At 33.9% G+C, this 14,084-nt stretch overlaps 1 protein-coding gene across 14 annotated transcripts in view; it reads left to right on the plus strand.

Moving 5' to 3' along the window:
• The window catches only part of CPEB2 (cytoplasmic polyadenylation element binding protein 2), a 68,803-nt gene that overhangs the window by 22,425 nt on the left and 32,294 nt on the right, over positions 1-14,084 (plus strand). For all 14 annotated transcript variants that reach the window (XM_055385677.2, XM_055385678.2, XM_031010408.3 and 11 more), the window contains one exon: positions 8,939-8,989. In XM_055385677.2, coding sequence (XP_055241652.2) covers positions 8,939-8,989 — 51 coding nt within the window. The remainder of the gene's footprint in view (positions 1-8,938; positions 8,990-14,084) is intronic.

Genomic DNA, 14,084 nt, shown 5'->3' on the forward strand with positions numbered 1-14,084 from the left:
CACCTTTGTTTTTCTTTGATTTGTTGGACCTGTATTACCTTCCTGCTAATGGGATATACATTTTGAGACACTATATGTATTAAAACATAATGTTTCTACCTATATAATATGATAAGTCACTATGGAATTATATATTAGCAATTTAGAATATTGAAGGTATGATCTTTTAACCTCCATTATTGCTTTAAGTGTGGCATCATTCTGAATCCTGTTCATTTGTATGATTGCCTTGATTTCTTACTTTATTTTCTTGTTGTTTTTCTTTCTGGAAGTTTTTAGGATATTTTTCATGCCTGTGGTTCTGCAGTTTCATAATAATGAAATGTGTATCTTGGAATGTGTATGTGCATACATACCTTCCTTCCTGCCTTCATTTTTTAATTTATTAAGCTGTACCTTCATTGGAGCCTTTTAATTCAGAGATTTATATCTTCATTTCTTGGAATTTTGGGATATTATTTCTTTGATAATTTTTTTTTTTTTTTGAGATGGGAGTCTCGCGCTGTTGTCCAGGCTGGAGTGCAATGGCGTGATCTTGGCTCACTGCAACCTTTGCCTCCCAGGTTCAAGTGATTCTCCTGCCTCAGCCTCCCAAGTAGCTGGGATTACAGGTGTCCACCACCCACGCCTGGCTAATTTTTGTATTTTCGGTAGAGACGGGGTTTCACTATGTTGGCCAAGCTGGTCTCGAACTCCTGACTTTGTGATCTGCCCGCTTCAGCCTCCCAAAGTGCTGGGATTACAGGCATGAGCCACCATGCCTGCCTCCCATTTTTTAATATTACCTCTTTTTGGAATTCCTGTTCCTCAAATGTTAAATGTTGTATAGTCATCATCTGTTTTTCTTTTCTGTTTTCCATTGTTTTGTCTCTTGTTTTGCATTTCAAGAGCTTATGTTTATTTTTCAAATCTTGAGTTTTTTGTTTTAAAAATTTTTGCTAATTTTTAAAACCTCCTTTAAAAAATTTCTCAGAACTTTCCAATTACATCTTATTCTTGTTGTTTGATCTTATTTCTCTGGAGGCTATTATAGTGTTTGAAGATTATTTTCCCAGTTCCTTATATTGTCTGTGCTTCTTCAAAGTTCTTTTTTATTTGGTTGTGTTCTCTTTTTTTCTCATGTTGGGGGCGTCATCTTTTACTGTCTATTCATATTTAAAAGTAAGACACAAAAAATGGGGATTGGAAGCTCAATGTATATAGTTGAAATTATCAACTAGTAATGATTGTAATAAGTCAATCAGGTGAGACCCTCACCATGCCTGTGTCTAGGTCTTTTCTTTTGTTCTGGGAAATGAACATGGATGTGGGTCTTCTAGTCTTCTGCTTGTGAGCTGTAGGCCTAGCTGCTAGACTCCTTAGATGAACCCAGGAGGGTTCTTTTAAAAACTAACAAGCAATCTTAAACCTTCCTGTTTTTAGTTGTACCCGACTTTTACACACAGTTATAACCAGAGCTTCTGATTTCTGAACCTATCCAGGTGTGTACTACCGTAAATGGAGTGTTACTTGATGGCATTCCCCATGTATACACCGGCTTAGGTTTGTGTTTCAGTGATTTCTGGTCTACAAAGTTAGTTACCATTCAACCATTCACATTTACAGTTCCCAGAAATTTGATGACTTGGTTGTTTTATGATCCTGTTCCAGTGTCTTTATCCTAATGGGGTTATGCCTCTTTAAAAGTCTTTTTTTTTTTTTTTGAGACACCTCTTTCAAATCTTTTTAACCACCACGTTAGGGATTTCGGAAAGCAACAGAGGTGAACACGTGTATTCAGTCCTTCGTGTTCAGTTGGCAGTCTCTGTAATCTCTAGTCAACTTCTACCTCATCATAAAGACTCTTTGGCACCCCTATCAAGGGTAGATTACTTTTGTGTTAAAGATTTATAGAGAATCAAGTTTCTTTTTAATCAGAGCACTTTTCTTATTTTAGATTCAATTGTTTGTTTTTGTTTTTGTTTTTGTTTTTTTTGAGATGGAGTCTTGCTCTGTCACCCAGGCTGGAGTGCAGTGGCGTGATCTTGGCTCACTGCAACCTCCACCTCCCGGGTTCAAGCGATTGTCCTTCCTCAGCTTCCCAAGTAACTGGGACTAGAGGCACATGCCACCACACCCGGCTAATTTTTTGTATTTTTAGTAGAGATGGGGTTTCACCATGTAAGCCAGGATGGTCTTGATCTCCTGACCTCGTGATCCACCCGCTTGGGTCTCCCAAAATGCTTGGGATTACAGGCCTGAGCCACCACGCCCGAACTATTTTTTTAATATATATCTTTCACATAATCTTTCACATAAGACTGTGTCATGGGAGCAATGGCCACATGTGTTTTTGCTTTACCTTGAATCAGCATCTATCATGATGTCAAACAAATAGGAGGAGCCCAGTAAATTATTGGTTAAACGATTAAGCATTTTCTCATAATTCATACTCTTCAAAATATTGATTTAGAACTTTAAAGAATTCCTGTATATTGTATCTATACCTGTAAAATAGTTTGTATAACCATTCTGGTGTAGTTGAACATTTAGGTATTTCAGATTTTTAAATAAAATTGAATTAGCTTTTTCTGTGTTTATTTTCATAGCACAAACTTCATATGCTTGTTTCTGAGGCTGTAAACATAATATTGCCAACCTAGGTTTGCTTTATACCAGTTCCACTGGCAATATTTTGTTGCCCATTTGCTATTCCTACTGGTTATCAGCATTACTTTTGTTTAAAACCGTTTTAACAGTGAAAAGTTTTGCAACCATTAACTCAACTTGACTTTAATGTTAGTTGAATATATCTTAATTAGTACCACTCTTATTATAATAGGTATATGATAATATATTATCTTACTAAATGATTAATGACTTAAGTTTTGTCTTTTATTATTGTTGTCTTTTGGGATTACCATTTTCTTGAATCAAAACTTTTTGGTATTCTATGTTCTTTGGTGTTTCTTGGTAAATTTTCTAGTATTAATTGGGTAAAAGTCTTAAAATATGATTAGGCCAAAAAATTTATGATAGGATTTTGATTTGAATGCATTAACTAGATTAATTTCAGTTGAATCTAAAGTAGATTGATGGCTTTTATTAGATGTAGGTAAGGAATGATTCTATTGCTCTCTTCGGATCTGGTACTTTGGATCTAAGGGTCTTTTCTGCGTTTGTATGATCTTATTCTTAGGCTTTTATGAGGCATGCATTGAAATTTGGGAGTGTGGTCAGGAATGACTGTCCTGCCCCTTGGATCTGAGCAGAGATTGGAGTTATTCAAGGTTGGTAATGACCACATTCTAAGTGGATTTTACCAGACTTCAAATGAACCTTTTTTTCCCAATTGGATTTGGAAGTAAAGGTAAAATGTAGATTATGAAAACAATATTGGAAGAGTCTGTCAAATCAGTTGGGGCAATGCTTTATTTAAAGCACTTAATTAAGAAGTATTAGATGTCTTCTATTAAGGGTATGTGTGTATTGTGTGTTTAACAAACACATACAGTATATAACATACCATACATATCATTTATTGAACAGTTGATACAGCTAAGCATTGTTCTTGAGGACTCTACATATATGTATTAACTCATTTAATTTGCATGACTAAGAGGTAGATATTTACCCTTATTTTACAGTTGGATGACTATGGCTTATTCTTAATAATTGTCTGCATTTCAACTGCTAGTAAGTGGTGGAACTTGGTAGCTCTTGAGTTTGTGCGTTTAACCATTGCACCATAGTGTCTCCCTTTTGATCTGTTGCTAATTCTAACCTAAACTCTTTATGATTCTAATGTGATTTAAATGTTTATTTTTCTTTTAGAAACAATTGGCAGAGCACATGGCATTGTTCTTTAGCTATGTTCTCATCACTGAAGAGTGAGTTAGCATCATCAACTGAATATTAGGGCTTTGGAGTTCATTTCTTCTATTAACTCATTAAAGAAAAAATAGTTTAGAGATAGGAGAAATTTATCTTGGCAAAGAGCAATAAGCAGGACTTTTGCAATATCTCTCCCCACAACTTCAGTATGTAAGAGATTTAGAAATAAGCTGAAAAAAAGTCTTGTTCTATGATTTTTTTTTCATTTTCTTAGAGAATATCCTCCCTATGCCACACATACAAACACATGTTAAGGTATTTGTGTTTTTGATTCAGTCCATAGTTTACATAGTAGAATGAAATATTTGATTTATCCATTCAACAAATATTTGAGAGCCTATTATATGCTAGGCTTTGTTTTATATGCTAGAGAGTAAGAGAGACTAAGTTACTGCCTTCATGGATCTTCTGTTTTAAAGAAGTATAGAGACAGAAAATGTTAGATGATAATCAGTACTATGCAGAAAAAATATACTATCAAGGGGATAGAGAAAGAAGCTGCTATTTTAGACAGGATAGTCTGTCATACTATCTCTTAAAGACCTGAATGAAGTGAGAGGTGCAAGCTTTGGTCGTATCTGGGCAAATGTATTTCAAGCAGAAAAAAAAGGAAGTAGGAAGATCCTGAAAAGGGATTACCTGGCATGTTTGAGGAACAGCAGAGATCAGTGTAGCAAAAATGGTAGAGAATCAGGGACCAGATATCTGTTCCAAATGTAATCTGGTAATTTCTCTAAACAAGTGATAAGTTTTATACAGTTGTCATATTTCTTAGTATTTTTAGTTGCTCAGATAATACATTTAAAGTGGCTAACATGAAGTAAGGCTTTTTTATACAGTTGTCACTTGGTAACCATTGGGGCTAGTTCCAGGACCACCCAGAGATACCAAGATCGGCAATGCTCAAGTCCCTTATGTAAAATGATGTAGTTTTTGCCTATAACCTGTGCACATCTTGTTGTGTACTTTAAATCATCTCTAGATTACTTATAATACCTAAGTGCCTAGACATCACATTTGTGTGGATTCAGTGTCATATCATACTTGGTGCACATCAGATTCAAGTTTTGCTTTCTGGAACATTTTGGAATTTTTTTTTCCTGAGTATTTTTGATTAGGAATTATATTTTCAATATAATTTCTTGGTTGAATCCCATGAATGCAGAAGCCCCAGACACAGAGGGCCGACTGTATATGTTATATACAAATTATTATTTAAAATCGTAATAGACGAATAAGAAAATTTTTAAGATACGATAGATCCTCTAGTTATTCACTGATACCTAAAAATACATATATTTTTTAAATTACTTATTTTAAATTTCATAGTATCTTAATGTGAAAGGAGCAGTGTCAAGAGCTAGTGTATACTCTTTATTGATATATTAAACCATTATGAAATTATCATATTTTCACAATAATTAATAAGCAATTGCCTGGTTACCTAAAATTTAATTTGCCCGGGTTTATTACTAGATGACTTTGTTTGTAAGCTTAGGTTCATTAGGGACAACAGAAAACTCCTAAGTGGCTTGAGTAAGATAGAAGTTTGTTTCCCTTACCAGAAACATTAACACTTCTAGAGTAGTATGGTGATTTTCATGGATTGAAGCTCCTTTTTATCTCATTCTTCTATTATCCTGAAAACACAGTTTTTGCCTCATGGTCTAATATGGTTTCTTCACTTTAGCTATCACATCAGCATTTCAGCAAGCAAGAAAGAGAAAAGGAAGGTCTTCCCTTTTAAGGATACAGTACTTCCCAGAAATTGCACGTACCACTTTCACTTTATATCCCATTGGCCAGATCTTACATGCAGGGGCACACTTACCTACAAGAAGGCTGGGCTATGTATGTAGTTTTTTGGTTTTTTGTTTTTTACTCTGGGAAGCTCTGTATCTGTCTAACTTTGATGACCCTATTATTGACAGGAACAGGTAGTTATTAGTGTACATCTATCAGTCACTGCACCACAGGTCTTTTAAACAATAAGGAGAAATTAGTTTTATAGTAATGTGGTTTTTTTTCTATTTTTTCTATATTAAATCTTAAATTATGAAATATACTATAGAATATTCTGTGAATTTTTTAAGAGATAAAATTGTCCTACAACCAACCATATATACCTTTATGTTGTCAATATAAAGTAATTATTAAGATAGCGATTAAGAGTATGGAGCCAAACTGCTTAGGTTCAGGTTCTGCCAGTGCTACCTGCGAGTGGTATAACCTTGGGCAACTTACCTATTTAACTTTTTGTGATATAGTGCTGTCATCTTAAAATGGGAAGATAATAATACCTAACACATAGGATCGTTCTTAGGATTAAGTAATTGGTTGTAAAGAACATAGAAAAGCTCCTGGCTCAGAGTATAGCCTCAAATGCTGTTAGTTCTTACTATCAATTGGCAGTTTCTTAGCGAAAGTACTTTTAATAATACCCTAAGTAAAACTTAACTTTAAAAGTTAACCTATGAAGATGCATTAATGTTTCCACTGTGGTAGAGAAAAAGACTCATCTTTAAAAATGAGTCTAAATTTGCTTATTTCATTTTGGAGTATGTTATTACTTACATTGAGAGATTTTCTTAGGTAGCGAGCTGTAGTATTTATAATATGTATACATATGTATACAATATATGTTCCTTTGCAAATAGTTATGTTTTTTAAACTTTCCACAAAAAGTGTGCCTTTTAAAAGTCTATTCAGAGCCATAATATCAAAAGACTATTAGCAGTGAAACTATTTTATTACCCGTATCTTGGGATAAATAAATGAACAGGAACCTATTAGAGTAATTATGTGACAATTGAAAGTTGAGGATCTTTCAAGGTGGGACTAGGCTTCATGTTAAGGCTTTGCTTAATTTACTTTTCCAGGAAGTCTTGCCTTAATCCCTGGGCCTGATTACTATATACTCTGTTGTGTTTTTTTATATAGCATTCTTTACATAACTCTTTTAGCACCTAGCACATTTTATTGAAATGGTATATTTGTGTCTATCTCCCCTACCACATCATAAGACTATGTCCCACTCATGTTTACATGCTCTGCATCCTACACACTGCCAGTATCATAGATTTAATTAACTTATTATGCTGAACAGTGATACAGGTTGCCATTTTGTAGGAGTTTTTTTTTTTAAATCTTAAGTCAGAAATAACAGTAATTTATTCATGGCCTTAAACTGTTCTCCAAATTTGGCCATCTGCAGCAAGATGTTTAGAAATAGGCATATTTCCAAAATAAGCTATAATACTTCAAAGTAATGTTCCGTGTTACTGAAGTGCAGTTTAGGAAAGCTGTGCTTCCTGGCTGTTTATTGTGTACCTCCCATATGTATGCTTCTATTTCTCACTCCATACCAAGGTATCACAACAAGAAATTTACTTGTATGTTTTAGAGTATGACAACTTGATTTAAGAGGTCATTTAGTTAACTCATGTCATGCTGCATAAAATGCAGGAGTAAATAAGAGATGGTAGATAATCCTTTTGATAACACTTATTTTACCTGTGTTGAGTCTGAAATCAAAATGTTCCATAGTTAACTTAGATCTCAGGTGAAGTGTGTATATGTATGTACAGGAAACATGTTTGTGTATCTATCATATATATTTATGTATTTTAGTGTCAAAATTGGATTATTTTTGCCACTTACTCTTGCATTAGTAGATGATCAAACTCTTTAATTTCATAACTGAAACAAAATCCAACCGACAATCTCCATCTGACATGTGGGCCTGTAGAGTGTAGAGGGCTTGCTGAGGTGGTAAAGGTAGATGCAGTTCATCTGTAGAGGGCTTGCTGAGGTGGTAAAGGTAGATGCAGTTAATCTGTAGAGGACTTGCTGAGGTGGTAAAGGTAGATGCAGTTCATCTGTACTCCTTACTTGTGTGCTAGCATATTATTTTGTTTTTAAAGGGACTGTGCTGAAAATTACTAAAATGTAGTCCCAGACATTTAATTTTTAGACATTTTTCAAATCGGTTAAAAAAATTTTGTTTTCATTTGTTAAGAGACAGGGTCTTGCCCTGTTGCTCAGGCTGGAGTGCATTGGCACAGTCATAGCTCACTACATGCTCAAACTCCTGGGCTCAAGTGATCTTCCTTTTTCTGCCTCCCAGCTAGCTGGGACTACAAGCATGAGCCACCATGCCCAGCCTCTAAATGGGTTTTAATGTACTATTCTAATAGTCTATTAGAGATTCAGACATTTGAGAAAAATCCTGTATTTTATAATAGACTAAAAATAATGGTCATCCTTGCTATTGGCATTTATCAAACAAGTGTTATGATGTAAAAATGCTGGATAAACCACAGAATGTTTCATGCATACCTTTTTTTTCTCCACAGCAGTTTGTAATACTGTTGTCCCTTCTGCATTTAGTAAATAAAAAACTTTCGAATGAAGAATGACTCAGAGGAAATACTATGCTACTATTCTCATCAGCTTTAATTTTTTTAATATTTTTAATCATTTATAAACTTTGAAGAAGTTAAATTTTCAATACTATTTGTAATATAAGATGTTTTCATTAAACTAATTTATTTAAATATGACTTTATAAAGCCACATTGGCAAGTTGAGATGAATTTTTCTGCTTATTTTTTATTTTAACATTTTAATTTTTTTGATTTAGGAATATGAAATTCTCTCAAGTTTTATTTTTGACAAGAGATCTATAGATAAAAGTACAAACAACTTTGAAAAAATTTAAAAATTCACATTTCATATTAAATTTGCAAGACTAGGATATGATAGATACATTGTTTTTACATTCCAAAAATAAATAAGCTTTATTCTATTGGCATTCCTCCCAAATCACATTGTATTCTTATGATCGAGGAACTAAGGTTAACTTTTTGTTTTGCTTTCAACTTCCAAAGATAATTTTAGTTAATATACTTTTAGTTGAACATAAGCTTTTTAGTTCTTAAGAAATATAGTGTGCTCAATAATTTTCTCTTTATGCTGCCTTTGTTTGTTGTTGTTTTTTGTTTTTTTGTTTTTGCTTTTCAAATAACTCCATAATCTTCAAACTCACCTTTCCTGTCTTTTTAAAGGTCGATTGAGCTATCCACATCCAGGAACTGACAATCTGTTGATGTTAAATGGTAAGTTTTATAAAAATATTTTATGTTTCCAATTGATTTATGTAAAGATGATTTAATACATGTTTCTCTGAACCTCTCCATACACACAATTTAATCATTCTATGAGTATAAAAATAAAGTTACAACTATTCCTATGCAAAAGGCAGAATTAGGAATCTGAGTGTGTTCTGGCTGGTAAAGCAGCCATTTGTAACAGTATGACTTTAATTCAGTGATCACAGACTTGGAGGCAGTCCTGGTTTGAATATTGCCTTTCCAGTTTCAGGTATGACCTTGGACAGATTACTATTACCTTAGTTTCCCCACCTCTGTAATGAGAATATAGTCTCAAGGTTTATTGTGAAATTTACATGAAATGTTTGCAAAGGCATAGAACTTGTTACTTAGTATAGCATTGTGTTTGTGGTTAAATAAGGAATATACTGGTAACTATAAATATTGTGATCACACTAAACTTACTCAAACTAGAAAGCTTACATAGTGAAGTTCACCAAAGTAAGGAAAATAATAAATAAATTTCATTTAAGTTAGTTTTCTTTCTGTTAGACAAACATTAACATATTCAGAGTCTCAGTACTTAGCACTTCAGTGATTGTGGGAGTAGAGATGGAAGATTAAAATATCCTTCACAGGAGTATTTTTAAGTCAGAGGGTGGGTGTGGAGAGGGAAATAGGAAGGGGAAAGAATAGAAATAGTATTAATATTTACTTTAAAAAAAATATCATTAGAATGGCTTGGCTCTTGTATTTCAACTAGAGGTTTGCTGAAATAAGATGGCAATGAAGTTGAGGAACAAAGACTGAAAATAAGGTACATGTGAAGCTAGACCATGTGAACTAATATTAAGACAGAAGGATGGAAATAAAGTCCAGGCCACGTAGGAGATGGTCAGGGTAAGTAGGATTCTCAGTGAGAAAAATTGAAGAAGCAGAGCATTAGATGAGGTGATTGATTTAATCATTCAGCATTTCACTGTTTAGTTGTCTAGCGCATGCCAGGCTAGTCTAAGCACTGGGTTATCTAATTAGTGAGAATCCTACAGGATGGTTGTGGTCAGAATTGCCTGGGGCCATACTGAGTCATGTGAAAGCAAAGAGCTTAGTAGCCACAGTGTATTTGCAACTTACATTATTAGTTATACTAAACATTATTAAACTAATGGATGATTTTGTCAGTTGGGAAAAGCCCTTACAAATAATCTAGATGTTAGGTTGAGAAGTGTTTCATCACATGGTAGAAAGAAGAGTATTTTATTTCAGGCAAGAGTTGCATCTTGTGGACAAGTCGGCTTTGTGTATTATGTGAGTAGTCTTAGTAGTCTGTCATTTGGGGCCACAATGCATACTCAGTACAGGAAGCCAGCCTGGAAATTCTGAACTTTTTCTGGCAAGGTACTAGCAGGGAGAAAAAGATAATGAAACTAGGACATGAAAATGTGTTTACATCAGGAAAAGAAACAATTTGATCCAAAGAGAATTTTTTTTTAAACTTTTTTCGGATCATTGGTTGAGAGTGGAGCAAAATAATTGGGAATATTTGTGGGTTAAAGAAGTCACAACATAATCGGGAATATTTGTTGGTTAAAGAAGTCTTGAATATTAGGAATTTAAATAATTTTAGTAGACACCAGGGTTACTGAAGAGAGAACTAGGCAAAGAAAGGTACTAATAGGTAAGGGGATGTTTTTTTGAGCTGTTTTTTAACTACGTGCAATTCAGCTATATTCTTAGCATATTGTCTTCCTGGGAAATGTGAGAATTAAGTGATATTAGTACTCCTGTACTAAGTATTTATTAAATGTTATTGACTGATTAAAGAAATTGTATCTCATAGTACATAGATCTACTTTTTGAGTTATGAAAGTTTTTTTTTTTAAGTATTACACATTTAACTCACTTTTAGGCATTTGGTTAAGTAAGTTGAATTACTTAACTGACAGGCAGAGCTAATACTGTTAGCTTTAAAAATCAGTGTTTAGTAATAAATTTTGCATCAGTCTTTTTTTCTTTTTTTCTTTTTTTTTTTTTTTGTAGTGGTGTAATAGTAGCTAGCTCATAGTGGTTGCTAACATAGATTCTGGAGCCAGATTATCTGAGTTTAAACCCAGGTTGGCTTTTTCTATCTGTGTAACCTTGAACAGCTTACCTCACTTCCCTTTGACTCAGTTTGTTTATGTCTAAAATAGAGATCAGCATACTGTCTGACTCGGGGACTGTTCTGAGAAGTGAGTGAATTCATTCATGTAAAGTATTTAGAGCAGCTTCTGAACATAAATGTTAGCTAAGTAGTGGGTGATGGTGAACAGTGACAAAAATTTATTTGAAAGAGTAAAAATCATGTCCTATAAATACATGAAGTTGGATATGTCTATGTTGGAGAATATAAACTTAAGAGAAAACATAACTGATATTTTAAACTATTTGAAGTGTATTATAAGTAGCCAACAAAGATGGCCCGTTTTGTGTTGTTGCAGAAAGCCAAACTAGAACTATTTGTTAGAAACTATCTTGGGACAAAGTTTAGGTAAAATAACCCCCAAAAAAGGTAAAATAACTCTCTGAGGCATTGTTTCCTAAAGTGTGATGCTGTTGCTCCTTGGAGTACCCAAGATGACTTTTGATGTACACAGATACACATTAAAATAAATGCATGACTGTTGCAATTAAAGAACATTCCTTAGAAAATGCAGAACTGACAGAAAGCTGACAGTGATGCTAGGCTTGAGTTTCTTTAATAAAACATACTGTTACAATTGTTGGGCCGATATGGCAAATATATCTGTAAACATATCTGTAAAGATTTTATGATTCTACCTTAATAGTTAATCAGCAGTTATGGTTAATCTTTTAAATATTCCTTTAAGTAAGAAATAAAGAGAAAATGGGATAAAAGCCAGGAACTTGGTCAAATTCAGTAAAACTATGAAGCGTCTCTGGCAAATTCTTAACTCTAAGCATCTGTTAATTCAGATATATATTTTTTAAAAAAGAGGTGTAATACAATAAATACCTGTATATCTCATGAGGCTGTAGAGATATTTTTTAATTTAAACAATAAAAAAAACCATATAAATATAACTACAAGCAGTCTCCTTCCGAACAGACCATATTCCCCAAATTAAGTTGAATTGACTGCTGGAGACTGTCACTATTGAAGAATTCAAATATGTTGAAGAGTCCGTATTTAGCATCCAGAAGCACTTCAGGGAAGTCACATTATATAGAATTGTGTAGATTGTTTTAAAACCAAAGGTGAAGTACTTCTGAAGTTAGAATGAAAGTATGTATGTTTATATTTCTAAATGTATAAATCCTAAACACTTTTTATTATCAGTAGTTTAAAAAAACCCTGCCTTCCATAGTAGTAAAGAGCAATACAAAATGATGTATCATTCAAGTATTTGTATTAGTATTTGAATTATATCTTCTTTACCCCTTTCTCAAGGAAAATAGCTTACGTTTTTATTAGTACGTAACGTTTTTCAAGAGAAACAAATAGAGCAGAAGTATTGGTGGCCAGGAGGGGGAGTAGGAACGGTATTAGCAAGCTAGTTAGAAATGTAAATTTGCTGTGATAACCCACATACAGCTATGTATGTCATAAAGAGCTTACTGTACTTTTTGAGAGGAAAAAAGTTATGTGTATCAAGAAAATTAAGTCAGTAATTCTATTTCTGAAGGCAGATGCTCTAACTTGTATCTATTCAGTCATAAAAATGGGAAAGTGGGGTAGCCATCAGTTCTTTTTTTCTTTTATGCTAGTGGAATGAGTGGAGGAGATAAGCTTTCTTTTGGGTCTTGAAAAGGACTATGATTTAGGGCCTGGGCGCAATGGCTCACGCCTGTAATCCTAGCACTTTGGGAGGCCGAGGCAGGCAGATCACGAGGTCAGGAGATCGAGACCATCCTGGCTAACACGGTGAAACCCCGTCTCTACTAAAAATACAAAAAAATTAGCTGGGTGTGGTGGTGGGCACCTGTAGTCCCAGCTACTCGGGAGCTGAGGCAGGAGAGTGGCGTGAACCCGGGGAGGTGGAGCTTGCAGTGATGCAGTGAGCTGAGACTGCGCCACTGCACTCCAGCCTGGGCGACAGAGCAAGACTCCGCCTCAAAAAAAAAAAAAAGACTATGATTTAGTAGCATGGTTCTCTCCTTAGTTTTGGCTTTTTCACATTGAAAAAAATAAAAATGTCTTTAGTTTCCTCATCAAGAGAACTTTAACCTGTATTTCCAGCTAATTTAATGTGTATGCCTATCCCTTCCTCTAGCTGCAGTAATTCAAGTTACCACAACTGTAGCTGAGAGCCAATACATATGACCCTACACAGTTTCTAGTCAGAATATTAGAATCATCCTGTTTTTGTTTTTTGTAGCTATGGATTAGATCCTTAATAAGACGATTTGGAAACCAGAACCAAAATTGTAAAGTCGCTTGTCTTCAGGCTTTTCTCAAAGCCTTCTTATTTTTAAATAAATAAGGACACACATGTGTCAGTAATATATGTTTAACATACCTGTGCATATACACATCAACAGGTATGTTAAATAACCAGCTCCTCATGTTATTTTTACAACACTTCATATAAGTGTTCTTCATTTTTATACAAGTTTTTCCTTTTAAAAATCATTTTCTAAATGAGTTTGAAGGACATATTGTTACAAAAAGTCTTTTTAAAAACATAAGTCACTTAGTTTTTTTCTTAATAGGTAGGTATTTCTCTTAATTCTGATTAAGAGTTATAATGGAACATACTCCAGAAATTCACATAGAAATATTGGTAGGAAAGTGAATACACACACCATTGTTTAGTGTGATGGTGGCAGATTAGTTATTTCCATAACAGGGAATAGGAAATATTTCACATGGTTTAGCTTCATCTGTAGTCAGTTCTATTTTTGGTAATGTAGATACTTGGAATCTGAGAGTTGCCCAAAAAATAAGTAGAATAGCTCTTTACAGGATTCTGAAATTCCTCAGGTATGAGATAGTTGGAGAAATTTTCTAAGTGATTATATTCAAGCCAAGGAATGAAAACTTAAGATGCTATGAAATTTATACATATTTTTACCATTTTAGTATTGAGTAGCCTCAGCT

This window comes from Gorilla gorilla, chromosome 3, assembly GCF_029281585.2.
Source record: "Gorilla gorilla gorilla isolate KB3781 chromosome 3, NHGRI_mGorGor1-v2.1_pri, whole genome shotgun sequence".
In the NCBI taxonomy this organism is placed as follows: Eukaryota; Metazoa; Chordata; class Mammalia; order Primates; family Hominidae; genus Gorilla; species Gorilla gorilla.